The sequence below is a fragment of the Rattus norvegicus genome, chromosome 1 (assembly GCF_036323735.1).
Source record: "Rattus norvegicus strain BN/NHsdMcwi chromosome 1, GRCr8, whole genome shotgun sequence".
In the NCBI taxonomy this organism is placed as follows: Eukaryota; Metazoa; Chordata; class Mammalia; order Rodentia; family Muridae; genus Rattus; species Rattus norvegicus.
This window is the reverse complement of record NC_086019.1, coordinates 20,277,985-20,291,348: the sequence shown is the minus strand read 5'-3', so window position 1 is coordinate 20,291,348 and position 13,364 is coordinate 20,277,985. Positions and strand designations below refer to the sequence as shown.

The 13,364-nt window shown below is 40.7% G+C and overlaps 1 protein-coding gene and 1 pseudogene across 4 annotated transcripts in view; both read left to right on the top strand.

Moving 5' to 3' along the window:
* Positions 1 to 13,364, top strand: part of Arhgap18 (Rho GTPase activating protein 18) — a 233,880-nt gene that overhangs the window by 165,479 nt on the left and 55,037 nt on the right. For all 4 annotated transcript variants that reach the window (XM_017589037.3, XM_006227680.5, NM_001170575.1 and 1 more), the window contains exons 4-5: positions 1,985 to 2,048; positions 8,509 to 8,687. In XM_017589037.3, the coding sequence (XP_017444526.1) occupies positions 1,985 to 2,048; positions 8,509 to 8,687 (243 nt within the window). The remainder of the gene's footprint in view (positions 1 to 1,984; positions 2,049 to 8,508; positions 8,688 to 13,364) is intronic.
* LOC103690928 (U6 snRNA-associated Sm-like protein LSm5 pseudogene) lies at positions 2,056 to 5,646 on the top strand (annotated as a pseudogene).

Genomic DNA, 13,364 nt, shown 5'->3' with positions numbered 1-13,364 from the left:
ATACATATGCATACATATATATACACACAGATACATATACACATAGGATATACACATACACGTACACATATGCATACACACATACACACACACATATATATATACACACACACACACATATATGTATGTATATGAGGATAATAGTGCTGTGAGGGAACTAGAAACGTTAGTTTTTCAATGTATAGATGGAATCCAGTAGAGTGGTTATTAAAAATAATTCATTCACCTAGACATGTTTGTATGCTTGGCTCAGATTGCCTTTTCTGACCCCTCCAAACTCTTATCAAGCCCCATCTGGAGCCAGTTCTAACTCATCGTGTTTGTAACCCTTGAAGGTCCATCTCTTAAGGTCTCATGGCTTGTGGCAACAATTCCTCTAGAGAAGGAAAAGAATTCCTTTCAATATATCACTGCTTATTGCCGATTGGTTTTAATTTATCTCACATTCCTTCTTTAAACAACCTGTTTTGTGTGTGCATATTTTTATATGGGTGTGTGCACACATGTTTGAAAGCCAGACATTGACACTGAGAGTCTTTCTCAATCACTCTCCACATTATTTTTGGAGATAGGATATTTCACTGAGCCAAAGCTAACCAATTTGGCTAGAATGGCTGGCCAGAAAGCTTTAGGAATCTACCTGTCTTCACCAGATGCATGCTCCCTTGCCCAGGTGTTTACACACATGCTGGGTTTCAATTTGCATCTTCATGTTTGTGTTCGTATAACAAGCACATTACTCTATGAGCTACCTTATATTAAAAATTACCAATTATTTGTTTGTTTATTTATTAAAAACAAAATTTCTCCTTGGAGCCCAGTCTAGCTTTGAACCAATTATATCACCAAGACTGGTCTCAAACTCATGCGAATCCTCCTGCCTCAGTCTCCTGGGAATACAGACTGGAACCACCATACTTTGCTGGTTCCTTTTTAATTTTTTTGAAATAATTTTTATTTAACGTCTAATGTGTTAGCTAGTACTTTTGTTTGATGATAGAATTGTTGAATTAAAATCCACTTACTTATATGATCACCCTACACAGCATAGAACTCAATCTGGGAATGATTGCCTGTGTGATGCAGACCAGGCGACAGAGTGAAAACTATATCAATAATAAGTCAAAAAGAAGTCATTTTCTTCATGGGTGAAGTGACTGTTTAGCCATCCATGTTCCAGTAACAACTCCTCACCTGTTCCTATGCAAGGAACCCTAATTAAACTTGTAGGTCACCTTTCCCCCAAAAATGAGACATGAAGAAGATCTCTTGTTTGGAACAAAACAGGGTTCCAGGAGAGCAAGGAACAATAGGAGAAGGAATTAAGGGTAGAGTATGATCAGAATATATGCCTAGATAAATTTATAATAAAACTAAATACTTTAAAATCAGTAATAAAAGAGATGTATAATGCAGCCACTTCTGCCATCACCCCAGTCAAGTATGACACATTTTTATTCCATGCCCTGCAAAGAAAACTGTTACCCATCAATAAATACTTCCTATGTTGTCCTGAATACTTGGGCAAGCATGGATCTTTGGGTCTGTGTGATTTGCCTATTCTGGACTTTGGAGATAAATGGAATCCTACCATGCTTGGCTTTTGGTGATTGTTCTTTCACACAGTATAGTGTTCGTTAATGCTGAAGCATGTGTTTGGGCTTTCTTTCTGTTGTTGTTGCTAAATACAATGTCGTGGTTTAAGTAAACCACGTCTATCTCATCACTGGATGCTGCTAACATTTCATGTAGATAGTGGTGTTTCAGATACAGAGGCACGCTTGGCATCATTCCTGTTCCCAGTTGTGTTTGGTGTGTGTCTCACTGCTATGAGTAACCACACACTCTATTGATTATCACCATAGCACTCAGCTCCCTGACTGTCCATTTCTTGTTCTCTGAAGGTTATAATGGCGTTATTTATGGCGCTCTTTTTTCTAGCTGTGAATTGAGGATGACTAAGTGGCTCCTTTTCTCTCTTCAGTCTCCAGATGACTCAGACTTGCGGTCAGTCAGAACAAATGAAAACGAAGACCAAGGAAAAGATGGTAGGTTGGACTCGTGCTCTTGGTTGTCTTTTAAATTGCTGTAATAAACAGTTATAATCCAATATATTCCCTTCAGTTCTGCTGGGCAATTTATATGAAAGCACCAATGTAAGGTCAATACAGATAAATGCATGATTCTGAACAGAGTTGGCCCTTCATCATTTTTATGAATTTTCCCATCTGATCTCTGTGTGTGTGTGTGTGTGTGTGTGTGTGTGTGTGTGTGTGTGTGTGTATCTTTGTGAATGTTTATCATATCCAAAGTAACATGTAGAGCTTTTTGCTTCATCCTGTACATTTAAGAATGGTTCCTGGACTTCCGGAGTGGCCATGGTGGCTAATGCGACCATGAACCAGTCTCAACTCCTGCCATGAGAGCTTGTGGACAAATGTATAGGATCAAGAATTCACATTGTGATGAAGAGTGATAAAGAAATTGTTGGTACACTTCTAGGATTTGATGACTTTGTCAGTATGGTGTTGGGAGATGTCACAGAGTTTGAAATTATACCAGGAGGAAGAAGAATTACAAAATTAATCAAATTCTACTAAATGGAAATAATGTAACAATGCTGGTTCCTGGAGGAGAAGGGCCTGAAGTATGAGTGGATTTCCTTGACTTATGCTGGATTCTGGCTTTTTTTTTTTTTTTTTTTTTTTGCAAACCTTTAATGTTTAGATTATATAAAATGAAGTTTCCGTTAAAGGGAAACACTTTGAAGATATACATCCATTTTTCTAAGCTAATCATGGTTATTTTGGGAAAAGAAGAGTTTTGTTTTGTCTTATTTTTTTAAAGGCTAAAAAAAGAGATGGTTTTGGTTTAAAAAAAAAGAATTATTATTCCTGGCTAATAGCTGCTTTCAGTCCATTTTACAGATGAGAGAACTGAGGTTTAGATTTGGTATGTTTCCCATACCATGTCTCTGGGCTGTGGAGTTAGTCCCCATTGGCGAGTCATAAGCTGTAAATTCATAAATGGTTCTGTTTTCAGAAATTTTAGAAAAACGTGTAAGAAAAAGATTATTTTTTTAAAAAATGAGTTATAATTCCCCTTTTCGTGCACTTTCACATTAAACATTTATTTTGGGGATGGATTAGAAATTAAAATGAATACAGAGATTCTGTTAAGCAGCTATTGCGTTTATAAGAAGGGAAAAAGTTCTTAGTTCAGGTCCTAGGTTGAAGCTTAAAAACATAGGTCCACTTGTCAGTGTTACTTAAGAAACACTGACACAGGTGAACTGTGCATTTACATTCTCAACATTTGGGGCATTTGTACAGGATGGTGTGGCCTTGGGCTTTGAAGTAGCGGCGATAAGAAATAGCTGTCAGATAAACTAGAGGCCCTAGGAGCATTCCCAACCTTCCTGTAGAAATCCCTCATGAGGACAAAGTTGTGTGGGAAGGTTTAGGTATATGAGAGCATATATAAAATCTTTGTTTGTTTAGAATTTTTTAATACTTCTCTCCTGTATCCCCCCCTGAAAAATAAAGGCATATAATATACACATATGTATGTCAACATCATATCACACATGTGAGTGTACACACACACACACACACACACTCACATCTATAAAAACACTCTTTTCTATCTCGTCTATGGAGGCCTCTGTAGCTAAATGTGCCGTATCAGAATGAACCATTGAGTATTTCCCCATCTGTGTGCCAGCAGACACTGAAGTGGCACACAGGCTGGCAGAGCTGGCCCCTCAGAGACACAGACGGATCTTTTGTGCCAGTGTCAATATGCTTTGGGGAAGAGTGACTGCCAGTTGCTTAACAGATATTGAGGAGAACATTGTACTTTCTTCATGTTTTTGTCTCTTGCCAAACATCATAATGTAGGCTACAGCAACAAAGGTTCTGGGCGACACGTCTGTTATATGAGTGCTTTCAGGCTGAGATTGCAGTGGGCAAGAGAGATGTGACAAGCTGGTGGCCTGATTTATATCTATTTCTGCCGGAAGGCTAAACAGTAGGAAGGAAGGTGCCAGCCAAGTCACCAGGTCGCTGCCGCTGCCGCACCTGCTTGGGACAGGGCCCACTCGTTGGCGTTGACTTATCGTGGTGTTTTAGGCACATTAGAAAGTTCAGAAAGAAATCATCCTAGATTTATGTCAGTCTTTGTTGTTGTTGCTGTCAGAAAACTATACAAAAGCAGCTCAAGGGAAGAAAGCATTTACTTGGCTTACACGGTACAGTTCATCACCCAGGGAAGCCAAGGCAGGACGCAAGCGGAGACTGGAGGGAAACGGTGCTGCTTCCCAGATTCAGGGGAAGCTAGGCTTCTTATTCCAATTGGGGCCACCTGCCAAGGGATTACACTGCCAACCAGTAGACTGAATCCTCCTACATCCATTAGCAGTCAAGGACATGACCCACAGACATGCCCATAGGCCGCTCTTAGGGAGGCAGTTCCTCCATTGAAGTTTCCTCTTCCCAAGTGTGTTAAGTTGACCCTTAAGGTTAGCCAACCCTCGTATGCAAGAAAACTTATCTGGAGTTCGTAAAGCTAGGCTGGTTCTGGTTAAAATGGGAAAACAGGAGTGTCTAATCTAAATATTTTCCCCACACTCAAGTTTTTATTCATTCAGAACTGCCTGTTTGAAAGCTGGAGAGGCCCAGCAGGTGAGAGCACCTGGGTTCCGTTCACAGGACCCACAGCCACCCGTAACAACAGTTTCAGGGAATCTTCTGGTCCCTTCTGGGTACAGCATACATGTGGTGCACAGGCAAACATATACAAAACACTAATACAAATAAAACTAAAAATAGACCTTCAAAAGGATTTCAAGTTAAAAGACAATAGACTTTGAATGTTGCTATTGTCACATTTCATATTAATCCACATTTTAATCTATGTTCTTCACTTTTCGTAAAATGACACAACTCTATGAAAGGCCTATTATTTGCATTTATGTAATAAATTAATACTTGAAAAATTTTCATAGTGAACTTGTATATTTTTAGTTTTTGTTTCCCTGAGAGAAGTATTTTTAAAAGATATTTCTCTGGTTTCGGATAACTGGACAGTTTTTTTAAAAGTAGTTATATAACTTAGACCTGTTGCCTTCTTCAGTATCGGGAAAGACTGGAGAGATGGTTCAGTTACTAAAGGGCTTGCACGGAAAATGCTAGCCTTGTAAACATATGAGGACGTGGGTGGATTCCCATAATCCGTGTGGAAAAGCCAGATATACTTAAAGCTCCACATACGTGCGTACATAGCTGTGGGTTCATGTGCATGAATGAGTGGACACACATAAACATAGAAAAGAGGCAACTGGATTAAAGAAATGATATGCACTAGAAAGGTCTAGACATGTGGGTCCCTAGGTTTGCTTCCAGCTGGACTAGCCTTTTTGCGAAGCCCTAGGCCAATGGCCCCACACCACTTGTCTTAAGAGTCAAGGAGACAAAGTTGAGCGAGCAACATTCAGGTTTTCCTCCAACCTCCACATACATGTGTACACACCCCATCTGCAGAAATAAACAAACAAACTCATGCAAACCCCTGTACTGACCATGTGTGTGCAAACATGCTCACACACACACACACACACACACACACAGAGAGAGAGAGAGAGAGAGAGAGAGAGAGAGAGAGAGAGAGAGAGAGAATAAATTCTATCATTTATAACAGGCAAGAAATTCAAGTCAGTATTTTCCTCTGACTTCGCTGTATCGGCACGATGGCTCCATCATTTTCCTTAGCCACACTGCTGTCTATCTCAAGCAGTGACACCAGTGTCTATCTCAAGCAGTGACACCAGCGTCTCCCGCTGTCACTGATGGTTATTTCCTCTGTCCCCTGCCTGAACTGGGTTTCACATCTGAACCGAGGTTTGTGTATTTTGTGCTTTACATTCTCGTTGCCTCGTTTCCTGGAGGAAATCAATTTGTTTTGAGTCTGTTATGCATGGCTCCATTTTGGACTCAGCGCAGTGTATTTACTTTGGTATGCACAAGGAGGATATGATTATTGTAGCTGACATCGAAGCACTGAAGAGAATCCTTTTTAAATTCTCGTCTGCCGACATCCATCAGCTGAAAGTAGCTCCTAATTTACGAAAATGGCTAATCATTTTTTTCATCGAATGGTTTCCTAGGAAACCAATAATGTATTCACTGAAAAAAAGTATAACCATATAAACTAATGGGAAAATAAAATTAATTTTTGTTTTGACATTTATGATAATACTTAAAAAATTAATCATAAAAGTTATTAAGTATTCTACTTAAAATTGTCATAGACTGTTGAAAAGCACAACTATAACCGAGATGGGAGCCGATAACACCCTCTCTGAGTGTTCTGTTTATTTTTATTCTGGGCTTTTGACACGGGTATGTGTTTACTTGCTTGCCTAACTAAAAGCTGGTCGGAGAGCCGGCTGAGCTGGCTCACAGGGAAATCTAGGCTTTCTGTAGGTTTCAACTTGGCTATAGAGAAGCATTAAAACAAAGGCAAGTCCTGTCCAAGTCCCATACGGCTATGTTGCCACATGGTCATGATGCTGGCCCTGCTTTAGTGGGAATGACTAAAACTAGATTCATATCTAATCCTTAATTTTATGTTGATTAAAACAAAAGGGTTGTTTCTATGTTCTATTAAGCAGTGACAGAAATTGTTCTGAGCAGAGGTCTTTAAATGAAATCCCTCTGGATTTCTGACATGTACGTATTACATTTTAAAAACTGATTGCCTCTTGTATTCTTTTGTTTTCCAGTGTGCAGTATCAGTAGGCAAACATAGAAAGCACTGCTTTTGTTTTGTTTTGTTTTATTGTTTGAGACAAGGTTTCATTTTGCTCAGTGAGCAAAGTAAATCACTATTTGGATCGGAAGCAAGTACTAATTATGCCCAGGTGTGAGTTTAATTATTTATTTGGGGTTTGCTAATTTATTTAAGTTTATTCACTTTGCAAATTATATACTGTATATTGTAATGTTTCCTATTACTGTGTGTGTATATATGATGCACGTGTGTGTGTGTGTGTGTGTGTGTGTGTGTGTACTTATACATACTATGGTATATAAATGGAGGTCAGAGAACAACTTTCTTCAGTTAGTGAGTATTGTGAACATGCATGACGCATGTGTGTGTGTGTTTGTGTATGTCTGTGTAGACATGCACATGCTATCGTGCACATGTGGAGGTCAGAGAACAGCTTTCATGAGTTAGCTCTCCCTTCCGGCTGTGGGATCCAGAGAAGACACTTTGGTTGTGTGGCTTGTATTGCAATGTCTTTACCTTCTGTGCCACTCCTATTTTTGCTTTTGGAGATAGATTCTCCTAGCCCCAGTGACCTCAAAATCACCATGCAGTGGAGGATGACCTTGAACTCCTGATTTCTTAGCTTCCCTCCTCAGTGATGAAGTCCCAGGGATGGGCTGTCACAGCAGGCTCTGCCTTTTCAGTTCCCGGCATCTTACTATAAATTAGTATAAATCAGTGTTTGGGAGTGGGAAGCAACCGAACAACACTGGCAACACTGGTTCATGCTGGCATTTTTCTAAAGTGAGTTGTAAGAGAGAGAGAGAGAGAGAGAGGGAGAGGGAGAGGGAGAGGGAGAGGGAGAGGGAGAGGGAGAGGGAGAGGGAGAGGGAGAGGGAGAGGGAGAGAGAGAGAGAGAGAGAGAGAGAGAGAGAGAGAGAGAGAGAGAGTGAGTGTGAGTGAGTGTTACCAAGGAATTTCGGAAGGGTTTGCTTCTATCCCAATAGCTGTTGCTTTTATCAAAGAAAAAAAATTTCAACATTGACTACTTCCTTAGAGTATCAGCAGCAGAGAAAATAAAAAAGCCCAAATAAAAATTTCAAAATGCTGATGCAAATACCCACAACTTCTTTGACTCCTGCTAGAAGGGGGCCTCTATGCTTTTTAATAAAACCAGGTGCAAAACCTGTTGGTTTTGGTGCCAGGCACCTCCAGATCCCACTTTCCGAGTTGTTGGCATCAGCTGTTGTTTTGGAAGTTTTAACCGCTCAGGAGGTAACATTCTAGAACATTCCAAGGCATGGAGGCAGTCGGCTCTGAGATGTATTCCTCTCTGAAGAAGTTTAAGGAAAGGTCTGAGACAGAGCTACAATGTAGTGCCTCTTGTTCTCCTGCTTTTAGTTACTCAGAACAGAATAAAGCAGCGGCTGCGTCTACTAAACTTTCTGAGACTCGCCATTGAGTTTAATGCTTTCTGGTAGTCTTTTGAATTTATACCCAGTCTAAAAACTGTGTAAAGAATTCCCAGTCGGACCCTGGTTTATCAGTTACTTCTCTCAGCTTTTCCCCCATGAACAACTGGTACAATCCCTTGAGTAGACATTTTGTTATCAAAATAACAGTAAATTGTTGCCAAAGAGAAATGAATTTTTTTTTCACACAGGTCTGGTTAATATATTGGAAGTTTTTTTAAAAAATAAAAGGCATGCAGTTAAATTTTCTTTTTTTTTTCTCTCCTAGACCAGCCATCTAGTGGGGCTGTGGATAACAAGGAGCCGATCCCACGGGTGCCTGAGGATATACCTGCCTCTGAAACAGACATCAATCTGGAGGTGTCCTTTGCGGAACAAGCTGTCAATCAGAAAGAGCTCAGTAAGGAGAGGATGCAGAAGACGAGAGGAAACGATGCCTCTTTACCCGTATGTAGTACACATTCACATGGCTCTAAAAGGATTTCTTTTGAACAAGCTTTGTAATTTTAAAGTTGAGAACCCGCAGCAAAGTTGGTGGCATAACATATTACATTGCTATCCACAGCTGACCTTGCAGTCCTTAATATTTTTTTCTAACCTTTCTTTCAGCATCTGTCTGTATACACACTATTGAATAGGTATGCATTGATTTGTATTTTGAGATTTTTTTCAAGGCCCTCAAAAGAGAGTTGGAGCTGGAGAGATGGCTCAGGGACGAAGGACACTGGCTGCTCTTTGAGGATCTGTGTTTGATTCCCAGTACCCACATGAAGGCTTACAGTCATGTGCACGGTCTCAGGGAATCGGATTCCCTCTTCTGATTTCTGTAGCACCAGGCATACACATAGAAAGATGCACATTCACAGGTGCAGCCAAAACACTAGTATATACAGAAAACATAAATATTAAAAGCCGAGTAAAGGTTCAAGTTTTGAGATGAAAGAAGTTAGGTACTAAAGTTAATGTTTAACAGACAGTCATACAAACCTTGGCCATTTTGATATGAGGATACTCATAGCTTCTTACGTCTGTCTACCCCATTAAGATTTGAACAGGGAATATATGTTGTATTAGTTTTCTTATATTTCTCGGTTCCTTTTTTAACAGTTTTTTTGTGAAGAGTTTGTGACATGAGAAGAATTGTCTGGTCATTTAATCATGATTAGATAATAGGCTAAAACTCAAGCCCAAAACTGCTCTGCGTCTGGAGAGATACAGGCCTCTCTCCGGTTCCTACATTTTGTCAGCAGGTTGGCTAACCAAGATACCCACTTCGTCTCCTGCTGTGTGGACACCTTCCTTCTCTACAGTGTATACTAGATTAGTCCTTGAAATGGGAGCTATGCTACCTTGTAACTCATGAGCAGTAGTTCAGAGTCTATATTAACCGTTTTCTGGACCAATGACTAAGCTGAGCTTTGAGAAACATTGATTGGCTAATCGTGATGTCCCTTCTACATTAATTGGTGGCAGTATTCCTCAGTGACAGGTAGCTCTCCTTCCCCTTTCAGCCTTGCATACCTCTACCTGCTGACATTTTTCATTAAGCATTTGATAGATACTAGAATTTGTCTTTGATGGCCAGAGTTACACAGCCTTGGCCCTCTTGCCTGGTGGGAGCCTGTAGCTGGCTCCTCTGGTGTTTCATGGTGTCATTCCTTGTCTACTTAATTTCCTGGTACCGGATGTTCCAGGATCAGCTTGTCACTTTCTCCTCTTAGGCATGAAGGCAGCTGGATTTTAAAGAAACTGATACGTTTTAGCAACAAATGGTATTTAGGATCCCTGTCTTCTGTGCAGTGTTTTCTGCTGTGAATACTTCGCCTTTTTTTTTTTTTTTTTTTTTTTGATCATACATTTTACTTCTAAATACTTACCACACAGCCTAAGCCTCTCTAAGGTGGCCAGTCCTGACGCCTCTGTAACTCACTCCCCTTTCTTGGTCTGTGTTATTTTGAAACACGTGTGTGTCTGAATTTTGGTTATCATCGGTAAAGCTTGTATTGCTCAAAACAAAACAAAAACAGAGGTTTTAAAGACTGCACACCCATGTTGTCATTACTGTACCTTTAAAATGTTAACAAGTTTTAATCTCAGATACTCAAGCTTTCAAATTTCAGATTTCATCTCAATTATCATGGCTGTCCTTGCTGGCTCCTCCTTTGAAAACTAGGCTCCACAGGAAACCCACTGGATTTGGTTGATAGGTCACTTAGATGGTCCATCTTTCATTTATGTTCCCCTATACTTCTGCTCCTCCATTTCCCCTTCTGCTTTCTCTGTCTGTCTGTCTGTCTGTCTGTCTCTCCCTCCCTCCCTCCCTCCCTTTCTCTGTCCCTGCACCCCCCCCCCCATTTTATTATTTACCCATTTTCTTCTTATCTGCTGTTCTGGACTCCCTCACCTCTTTAAACTTTATTTGCATTTATCTTTGTCATGTGCATATGGATGTTGTACATGTGCGTGCATGCTCATGTGTGTGCAGGCACGTGCATCAGTGTACAAGTGTGTACATGTGCATGTGGAGGCCTGAGGGTAGATGTTAGGAGTCTTTTTTGTTGTTGTTTCGCAGTGTAGCCCTGCCTATCCTGGAACTCACTGTGTAGACCAGGCTGGCTTCAAACTCAGAGATTCATCTGCCCCTGCCTCCCACAGTCTTAGGATTAAAGCTCGAACCACCACTGCCCATTAGAAGTCTTTAAATCTCTCTTTCACCCTAGTTAGTGCTGGTAAATGGTATTTAAATCAAGTCCCAGGGCTTGCTGAAGCAGCTAATCTGGCCACCCATCTTTCTGGGAAGATCACCATCTCAGCTTTCAGGGGCTTGGATAGCAAGCAAGTCCTCACACACACCCCTGCCTCTGCTGGACCCTCACTTGTTCAGAGAGTGCTTTTCCTCCTGTGCCTTCTCCCAGCCCTGTCCCTCAGTGTTCACTGAAGGAACCTTGTTAAATTCAGGTGAGTCTTGCCCTCTGACTCCTTCTGTCCCCACAGTACAGTTTCATAGCTTCTATGTGCTTATAAACTAGTTGATATCAGTTGTATCACATTTGGGTTCCTGGGTTTGATTGGTTCTAGATACTTTATATATGTGGTCACATGTTCTCTATTGGTGATATCTGGGTATCTTTTTGTGTAATTAAAGCTTTGGTTCAGAGCCATACCTGACTCCATTAATTTATTAATGACCCAGAGGTTCTAATATTTTCTTCTTCTCCATCCGGGATGTTTTCTTTTAAGAAAACAATTATCGGGATGGTTTGTTGTTTTTTATGTATGTTTTCAGTTTTCATTTTTGTTTCTTGGTCATCTATTACCAGTGACTGATTCATGTCCGTATGTGTTTATAAAAATGGTCTCTTGACCCATAAATTCATACACGTTTAATGATACCATGGGACAATATCTCTGTGCTTATCTAATAGATTTCCTGCTTGAGACTTAAAAGTGTCTCTCCCTAGTCCCGTGAAGCAGAAGTAGCCATCTCTGCCTTGGCAACGATGATAGGCGGGTTCAGGTCCCTGGGCTGGTTTTCCCTTGGGAGCCTTGTTCATGGAGATATAGGTTTTTATCTTCTTTTCCTCCACGCTGAGAAGCTTAGTTCTTTGGAAATGGCAGCTGACAGTATGGGTACGGACACAAACACCGTGGCTTGTTTATTCTGCACTAATACAGAACATTATGAGAAATGCCAGAGTTGGCCACACTGTGTGTGAACCCTTAAGAAAGATTTAAATTTCCGTTCGCTCGTCCAGCCAGTTGTGTCCTTGTAGACATCTCAAAGGAGACTTAATACAGTAAAGCTCCGAACTGTAGCTTTTTTAGGGAGATTATTTTCTGCATGGTTGGATTAATTTGCTTTGGTTTATTCTTAATATTTAAAGATGGCTCTTTTCAAATAATTTATTTTCCGAGAGTATCAGATAGTTGTATGACCCAAAAGGCAAATATAAATCAAAGTAAAATAATTCTAGCTTCTATCTTTGACTGACCACCCCGATTAGGCCCTCTTTTTAGAGAACTCTTTGGATTTATTTATTTTTAAATATTTTTTGTACTTTTTTGTGATGAGTGTTTTGTTTACATGAGTGCTTGTGTACCATGTGTGTGTCTGGTCAGAAGAGGGTGTAATGATCCCCACTCCCAATCCTCCTAAAAGGAGTAGAACTCTCTCCATGTGGCAAAGTCTTCACCACAGAAGAGAAAAAGCCTCAGAGCTAGCATAGGGGAGATTAATTAAACAAAATAAAGGCTTTACCAATTTTTAATCATTGTGAATAATGAAATAAAAGGTGATTAATCTCCTTTTGGGGCTTTTAGAAACAAAACTCCATCTCCCATTTATTTATTTTTTCCACCCACTTAATTTGTGTTTGCCCTACTTCTTGGTGGTGTTCCCGTTGTGCCGAGCTATGAAATACCTCTTCTTTATCCCCCTTCTGCTGTCTCGTGCTTCTCCGGAAACCCTCATTCGTCCTGTGAGAGCTTTGCTGGCCTCTGAACCCAGTGTATCAAAGATTTGAAAGCGCCTTTTCCATGATCAGTACGACACTTGTGGTGACTGTCAATCATCTCCGCATATGGATTTCACCTTGCGTGCACCCGTTCATCTCCGTAAGCATGGTTCAGAAATGCCTGCTATGTGTGGGCATGCAGTATAGGTCCCACGAGTCCTTAACACGGTCGGAGTGACTATGCTGGTGCCATGCTAAACAGGTGTCGAGACAGACAGAACCTTAAGTTCCAGTTCTTCACTACATGTCTCTTCCCCAGGAAATACACAGGCTTTACATAATGAGCTGCTCTCCGGGGACCTCATTTCTCACCCTTCTCTTTTCAGGCAGCAGTAGGCAGTCTTTGTAAATTCTTTATGGGCTCACAGCAGACTCACATTTCTCCCCTTACACTTGGAGATCGCATTTAATATCAAGGTGCAGCTGTTTGCAAACTCAGCTACATGTCCAGTGGTGATACTTGTCTCTCATCCCCTGAGTGACCTTTGTGAGGCAGATACTAGATTTTAAATGTGCAAATGAGTTAGACAATGGAGCATGCTGGGGCCTGGCTCTGTGAGCAAGTTCTGCTCTCAATTTCCAACCTGAAGCTAGAGGGTGGGAGTGGCTG